Source organism: Athene noctua, chromosome 7, assembly GCF_965140245.1.
Source record: "Athene noctua chromosome 7, bAthNoc1.hap1.1, whole genome shotgun sequence".
In the NCBI taxonomy this organism is placed as follows: Eukaryota; Metazoa; Chordata; class Aves; order Strigiformes; family Strigidae; genus Athene; species Athene noctua.
The window spans coordinates 32,162,637-32,171,354 of NC_134043.1; the positions used below are offsets into that span (position 1 = coordinate 32,162,637).

The 8,718-nt window shown below is 42.8% G+C and overlaps 1 protein-coding gene across 1 annotated transcript in view; it reads right to left on the reverse strand.

The window, feature by feature from the left end:
• The window catches only part of CPS1 (carbamoyl-phosphate synthase 1), a 95,450-nt gene extending 90,949 nt beyond the window's left edge, over positions 1-4,501 (reverse strand). Inside the window, exon 1 of the mRNA XM_074910721.1 lies at positions 4,379-4,501. Within this exon, the coding sequence (XP_074766822.1) occupies positions 4,379-4,501 (123 nt within the window). The remainder of the gene's footprint in view (positions 1-4,378) is intronic.
• Between the last annotated feature and the right edge of the window lie 4,217 nt (positions 4,502-8,718).

The window sequence follows — 8,718 nt, forward strand, 5'->3', positions numbered from 1 at the left end:
TCACAGCTCCTGCAACTTCAACTCTTCTTAAGGCTCTTCACAACAATGCCACAAATAGTTGTTCGTGACAAAAATCAAAGGAGAGGGAACCAAGACAGGTGAGGCACTTGGCAGAAAGCACTAAGCACCCAAGGAAATGAGCACCCCTTCCCTCCCCCACAGTAGCAGCCCAGTAAGTTCCCCCATCTCTAAGGGAACAGATCCAATTTTAGCTCCCCTTCACTTTCACCTCCAAAGGAAGAGCAGTGGAGTAGCTTGTGACTGATCTTTCATCTCCTCACCCATCTCTCTGCTTCCCATGCAGTCATTTTCTCAGTTACTTTCCACCTGCCTCAAAATATATTTGAAGACCCCTTTTACAGTAATCTGAAATAGTTTCTATAACCAGTGCTCAAAAATCTTCCTGCTCTCCCTCTCATTTTTAACTATATTTTTAGCTTGCTCCTGGTGGTTTTTATAGCTCTCCCAATCCTCCCCTTACTGAGCCAGCTATACTGTTACAAGCCACCTATTTATTGCTCGTACTACTCTTTACATCCCCGTTTAACTACATTGGCCTCAGATGAGCATTAAATGATATGAGCTTTGAGCTACAGTCTCTCTGCCCATTCCTGAATTATAAAGAAGCTTGATTGCGCTGAAACCAGTGATGCTAAGCATCCCTACAGAGAGCCTATAGGAGCCTCTGATCTGCCCTTCTCTCACTTGTGGATGCTCCATCTCTCCTTTAGAACTGAAGAATGGGATGCAATAGGGAAATACGAATCTGTGAGTCCCCACATATCAGACTGCCCACCTACAATGGTGTTTCCCCACATAGGCTGAGTTTAACTGGACAGAAAACAGACTTGAGAGAAGAATTATTAGGCACTCTACTAAAACTACCACCCCTTCCTCATAGTCTGTAATACTTTACTTAGCTTATATGCAGGTTAGAAACATGTTTTCTTTGTATTTTGTTATGATCCCTAAAATAGCCCACTGAGAAAAAGCAATAAAAGGCAACTAAACACTCATTTAAGCCTGCAATAATGGGAGAATGGGATCATTACCTATACTGCCATTATCCCACACACCTTAATTACTTTGCATTTCACTCTTTCTCCAAACTTCTTACAAATATCCATTATCTCTAATGATGGCTGGAACACCAAACACAGTCATAAGTCAGTACTTGGTCACTTGTCTCACAACTACAGTTAACTTCCACACTCTGGCACAAAGCTATGCAATAGGTTGGCTTTTTAGGACCACTTATCCTTAAATTTTCCCTCAGGCCTGCTGCTTTACTGCTTGCATATGTATATTAGAGAGTCTCTTTCACTTCTGCTGCTGTTTGTCCCATGGAAAAAAGGTGTATAAGCCTGTCACTGACTTAAAGCAAAACCCTCAGGCCAGAAAGGGTTCAGGTTTTCATATTCCAGATTCTGAATTCAAACAGAATCATGTAGCCCCCGGCAAAGGTGGCGTTAAAAATCTGACCTGAGATCTCAGGAACCACAGGCTCCTAAACTACACTAGATATCAGCCTTCTTACTCTCCATGAGTTCAAGCATTCACTCTGACAGCACTAATTCCTGTAGGTATTAAACTCAAATAAACAAGTCCAATAAGGAAATCACTTTCCCTAGTGTCAACGCCAAGGCAGAAGGTGTCACATAATATATGTCAGGAAGAGACTTCTGGGGCTGGCTAGCACCACAACTTGTGGTGAGCCAGCTAGTCACAGCATAGTACAAATGCTCCATCAAACTCAGTGCTTCAGATGCACAGTAGGTTTTGGCCGCCCTGCAATAGATCCTGTCACACACCTTGAAACAGAAAGGGGGCCCAACTCATTCTGACCCACCTCAGGTGTATTTGCAGTTGCTGCGACTGAGGTTAAAATAGCTCCCAAGGGTTTCACTTAACATTGCTTTCTTAAAAGGTATTCATTCTCCTTGCCTTCAGCATTGGTGTCACTGGCTTTAAGCAATCACTCTTTACCTCTACGAGTACAGAAATAGGTAGATCCTAGAACAGCTGGTACTGTAACTCCATCAGAGTAGGGCAGCACCTTTCCATGAGTATGAAACTTAATAACTGGATGCCTCAGCAATATGAGATATGACCTTGTAGGTCTGTCACTGTGCAGTCCTTGAATGAGTGACAAAACATGTACCTAACACCATCAATCTGTCATTTAAGACTCCAAATCGAAAGTTCAGATGCTAATCCATCAGTATAAGAATGCATCAGGACCAGCCTACTGCAGGTGCCTAGCAGATTTATCTTGGGATATGTGAAGAAAGACGGTGTCTCATCAAAAGCTGAAGCAGCAATCCTAACCATGGGCTAAAAAGTGGAAGATGCCTTTTACTGCGGCAGACTTCTAACCACAAACTAAAGTGTCTTTGAACTCACTTGTCTGTGCATCACAAGGCTTCAACTGCTGTACTCTACTCACATGGCAGAAATACCTGAAACACCTCCAAAAAGCAAGAGAAGTATCAGAGGCAACAGAGACAAGAAAGAATTGTTCCATCAGAACTCTTCAGTCCGGCTTAATTGGTTTGACAGTTTCTAAAACTATGGTGAACTTGAATGTACCTGCAAGGGCTCCTGGTCTACTAATGCTACAGGTCATCAACAGCCATAAATCAAGCAGCCAAGTATGACTCCTGGGCTCCTATCCCCTAGACACCATGATATTTGTCAACAGCACCTCTTAGTGCATTCACAGGTTCTACTCATCCAGCCATACTGGCAGTAAAACCATCTCCATTTTCTCCTCTCTCATTTCAATTTAAAGCACAAAGCTCAAAGAGAAGAGAGTGTTCAAACTGTGTTGCAATATGCAATATCTCACACCAAGAGATACTTTCTAGGCCAGTGCTGAGATTTCAAAATGGAACAATAGAAGCTGGTACCTGCCCTGGAAGATGTGAGAGACAGCACTGCTCCACCTGAGGGCTTTGACATAGTTTTAATGTGTGGTCAGTGACAAACCAACACAGCTTCACCAGCCTGAAGAACAACCAAGGAACTTGCTCCTCATGTCAGAGCCCTACTTCCTCTTCAAAAGGTGCAGCTGCAGAAACTGGTAATGGTGATGGCTTTCTAATTGACAAGTAGGACTTGTGTTGTCATCACAAGGAGGAGTAACTTCCTCCTAAGCCAGATCTGATTGCAGAGTCAGGATTCCTCTGCTGGGAAGAAGATTACTGTGCTGTGTTTCAAGACAGTGAACAAGGTAACAATTCATGCCAGCCGTGCAATCTCAGGCAGGGGAAGCCAGGTCCATTAGCAAGAACACTGAATCACAACACAGGCTCTGTTTTTAAATGCAAGTGAGACAAAGCTAAATTGAGAACTCGCATGTTGCAGGAAGGGATGAAAATAGGGATGCCTCTTTCCTCATCCAGTTTTTCTCTGCAGCTAATCTTTGTTTTAAAAGTAATGGGTCTGTTGCCAGGAGCTCAGAGATCTCCTGAAAAATCAGTGGGTGTGGGACAGGTAAGAGAAACCCTAGTCCTCAATGGGCAGAAATGATACCAGTCAGCCCTCTACCCTGCCCTGCCATTAAGGTGGTACCTACTGGGTACCCGCAGCCCCAGTCTCTAAGAGCTCTTCCCCACCACCTGCTGAAACATCACCCCTCTGGCTGCTAATTCTATTACACTTGATTCAACAAGATACACGTGCAAGAGCACCTTCTCAGTGGAAGGTGCATGATGACGAAACACTACCAGTGCTACAGAATTCACATAAAAAATCCCATTTCACCACTGTACTCTGCCACGCCTGCCTGAGTTATACTAGCTAAACTGGTCAAATGCAGCACTTGTAACAAAGAGCAGGAGAAAGTTAAGGAAGTGAACTAAGGGGTTTCAGTCCCAGTAAATCAAGAGTTGATACAATGATGCATTCACAAAGAACAATTGTCTACCTCTCCCATTAATCTCAGAGCCATCATGGTTTCCAATACATTGAAAATGGATCCTTTGTGGATCCAATAAGATAGGATGGTTCAGATGATGCATGTTTTTAAATATCTAGCTGATTTATGCTCATATGGACTGAAAGATATTCTCCATTAGCTGTAAGTCCTATAGAAGGGTGGGGTGTTTCTAAAGAAAATACCATGTAATAATTAACTGAAACCCTGAACTTCCACCTTTTGATGCAATACACCCTATAATTTCCATTCCAGACTACACAAAAAGTGTGTTTGCTTAGCTAATAAAACCATTTAGCCAAGCACCCCCCTTGCTTAGTGTTCAGACAAATCTCCTTCGGTCCAATTTTATTTGTCTAGGTAAGCCCTGTTATCTGCAGCCAGTTATCTCTCAGCATGTCAAACACATCTATTAAACCACAATAGCTCAGTTACTGTTACCTTGATGCTCAACAACCTTGTACCAGTCCTCGAGAAACTCCAGTGATCAGCAGACACATTGCAAAACTCCAATCTGCCTTTCAAAGTCTTCATCACTTTGCAAGCTGTCAGAATTCTTGTCATCTTGAAAGTTGCCGATGGGTAACTAAAGTTTAAAGAAAACAAGACAAAACAAAAATCTGCTTGTATGTATTTCTTCAAGATTTGGTGCAGACAATATGCTCTTGCAGATCACACGGGAAGAGAACAGAGGCACAGCGGGTGTGCTGGAGTGACTGTACAGCGCTGCCCTACACCTCCCCATTTATTCTGCCATTAGAAGTCTCTGGTGCAGCCCCACCTCCTTCTGCCCCTCCTCGGAGGGGAGCTTGCCTAGACACCCTTGCAACACTTTTCTTTAGGTTGGTCTCTGAGCACTGTTGTAAGGGTTGCATCACAGGCCAGGCCCTAGCTCTGCCTGCTGGAAGACAGCAAAGTCTGCTAGAAAAATCACACCCGCAGCAATGAAGACAGTCCTCACACTCTGAAACAACCCTTTTACATTTCAGTAAGAGACAAGGAACCACCTGTACTCCTAACAGCATGTGGTCTAGGCACATTAAGAGACCCTGCTCACAGTGTGCTTTTGAGTGCTCCCAAATGTGTGAGCTGGGGTCCACATGCTAGCTAGTGGAACACCCTGGGACTGCCACAAGCACACTTGTATTAAAAGAAGTAAAGCAGGAAGACCAAATTCTACGGAAAGCCATTGCCTTTTCATTCTGTGTTTGAAGAGTCACCAGAAGCCCTAGCACTGGTCCCAAGGTGCAGCTCGTCCTCAAATAAATGAAAACGACATCACCAGGAAAAATAAATGGCTGCAAATAGAAAAGCATCTTTTGGTAAAATGTCAATGGACAACAGCTAAAATAAGGTGAAATGTTACATATTCTATCTCCTAACTGACTACAGACCTTTATGACTATCACATATTTCCTATAACCCTACACTATAGTCTTCAAAAAGAGTAATGTTCCTCATTAGCCAGACATGAAAATGTCTAACGAAGACAAAAGCTGTGGGAGATGTATGCACATTATTATTCTTCAAGAACTAAAATGGTGAGGCATCTTTTGAAACCCAGGTGAGCAGAGCTTCAATTAGCTCAGAGCAAGGAAAGAAAAAAAAAAAAAGAGAGATAGAGATCTTTGTTTTTTACAGCTGAACACATACTACTGTAAAGGATATAGGTGACCTTTTCTAATCACTCACAGTAATAATCAGGACTTTCTTCTATACAGTGGTTTGAGATGAATCTTAATTGGCATCAGTATCACATAAAAATATTTCCTGCACAGCTCATTACAGCACCAGGTTGAACCATCATGCACATAACAAAAGACAGAGAAGAGATGGCAGTGGGCTTGGTACCCTCTGTGATGTGGAGAGCTTATTGGAGACTTGGATGAGAAACACATGGGAAAGGCCTGAATCCAGATGACTGAAAGAGACAGACTGGGTGTAGAGGAGCTCACTGCTTTAACATGAGTTTTACGAGTGTGCAGAGTCAGGAGAAGCAAACCAACAATGCTCCCTTGTAACCCGAGTGTGGTTTAGGAAACACATAACCATTCTTCCTACAAGAAGATATCTGACAATCATTCTGATTCATAGAAGGAGCTTGAGACATGGATTTCACTTCTTGAAAACAAATAGGAAAAAAAAAAGGTACAGGGAACTGGGAAATGCCTTTGTTAGCTACTCCTCCTTTTGCTTGGCTGTAGCCTGCAGTGAGCCAGGTTGGCGATACACACAGAAGAGGACATGTACAGAAAGCAAAGACACGCTTGTAAGTGAATGGATTGCAAAGACCTATACCTGATACTAGAAAGGTCACCTTAGCATACAAACACATGGGCACTCACATGCGCAGTTCAGAAGCCAGCTTTCTTCCAAAGTCACATTTCACATTATGTTAACTCTACACTGCCATGACTGTCATACATAGCATTTGGAAGGTTACAATCACTACCCCCTTTGTTATGGCTACACTGAAGGGCAAATTCTGCACTCCATTTTACGCTCTGCCAGCATCAGGAAGTTACTTTGAGCCCTGGGTATACACAAGTTTGAACCAGAACCAATCCATGCTGGCAGTTTCAGCATCCTAACTGCTAGTTCCTAACTATCCGCTTCCCCCACAAGTTTCATGGCTGCACAATGAGACAGATGGATCCAGCTAAAAACTAACCCTTACATTTCACCACGAGGCCATTCACTAACACAGCAGGTCAGGAGTGAGCAGAAAAAGGACCATGCCTTTTGGCAGAGCTGCATCTTTTGTCAGGTGAAAACAGCTGCATAACCACATCACGAATCGGATTCCGTTTGTCAGGGATCTGCAGTACGTACACAGATCTAATGTGGCAGATGTATATTAAGGATGAAATGCTATATGGAAGAACAACAGGCAAAAAACTACTTTCCTTCATTACCTCCACAGCAAGGATGCCCCACTGACTACTACTATAGATTTGACCCTGCCATCTTCCCTTTTTTCATCCATTTTTTATTATCAAAATTGATTAAGTCCATCTCAGACCATCTGAGATTACAAAGATAATCCCTCCAGCAAAAGAACCACCTTCCTTTCAAAGCCTCCACCATGATGAGGAACTTCCTCTGCCAAAACCAGGAAAAAATATCCAAGCTATTTGTCTCACTGCCAACATGCTAAAAAGAAGTGATGGGCTGTTGACTCTTTAAAGCCAGAAAATATATCAGGTATTCCTGAGAAAAGCCTCAGTTCAGAAAAACCTGCCAACATCCAAACAAGCCTTCTGTGGTTTAGGCAGTTTTTAAGTATGTGTTTTGCTTAACATAAAGACCAAAAGAGGCAGAATCACTAAGAACCAGAGAATCAGTAAGGAAAAGAAAACAGCCATAGAAGAGTGGAAAAAGGAGACCAGAGACCAATGGGTTTATGGAGATGCAACCTGAGCTCAAAACTTGCCTGCCAGTACATGACTTGCAATCGTATTGTCCCTTCAGGAAAGAAAGTTTGGGCAAGGCCTCTGGAGGAAGGACACATATCAGAGAAATCAGCAATGTGAAGCCATGAAGGCAGAAGATTCACTCAGACAAAAACAGTTCAAATACTAGAAAGGAAGGGCAGAAGTACTCACAACTTCGGCTTCCTTAACATGGTCTTAGACTTGGCATAGCTGTTTAGAGAAAGGCAGGTCGCCTTTTATTTCAAATTCATTTATACTATGTCATACACAGATAGAGAATAGGACAAGGAGACCAAAGTGCTCATTAAAATAAGGAGCTTTTTCTTACGGTTTACAAGTGAAAAACATCAGAAATGAAAATCATCTCACAGTCCCACTGTACCATAAAAATCAAACAAAATCAGTGGTCTGTGGCTTTGTGAATATCTTGGCCCTGGGGATTTAAAGAAAGCTAAGTGCCTACATTTTCAAAGGTTTAAAATAAACTGCTGGATTTTCAGAAGAGAAGTGCTCAGAGAACTTGAGGCCCTACTTAGGTGCCCCAAGACTGGCACTCCACCATGGAAGCTCCAAAAGCCGCTCCTCACAGCTGGAAAGCTCTGCTATAATCAACCCAGCTATACAGGATTTTTCATTTTCAAGTTCTCTCTAAAAAGCACCAGATAGTTCCCTTCTTACTTGAAAGACAAGAGATCAGGGCCAATTTGTGGGCACATTAGTGCAGATTCATGTCAGTGCAAGTCCCAGGTAACTGCCTCCAGTTCAGCAGAGCTCCAGTGGCATAAGTCTCCCCTGGACTGGGATCAGCGTAACAAGTAGCCCACGGAAATTGCTTGGACTCTCCTACTTGTAGCTGAGATGAGAGAGGAATTTTTTACCCCAAGTGTCTTTCAGATGCTTTTGGATATCTTTCCTGCCATCTGTCATGTTGTGTCTGATTTCTGACCACCTGTCTTGCCCCAGCTAAAACACATTTCAAAAATACTGAGTGGAAAAGCAGACTAGTTGAAGGTGCCAGCAAAAGAGAAATTCTCTGCTGCCACAGGAAATGAGACAAAAGCTCTCCTCCATCCCTACAGCTAGCAGAAAAGCCCTCAAAGTGATTTGGAAACCCTGTCTTCCATTTCAAAGCAAGCTCCACTTTCTTCCCAAGGAACTTACAGGAAGTTTTGAAAGTGCCTGAAAAATATTAAGGTTTGCCATTTGTTTTCTAATCAGGTGTTAGTTTACCAAGCAAGATCACTGCAGTGGATACAAGAGTACATTTGAACTAGATAACAATTTTTGTTCACAGCATACTGCTAACAACTCTATCAAACCCCATTACCTCAGAGACCATAACCTTTT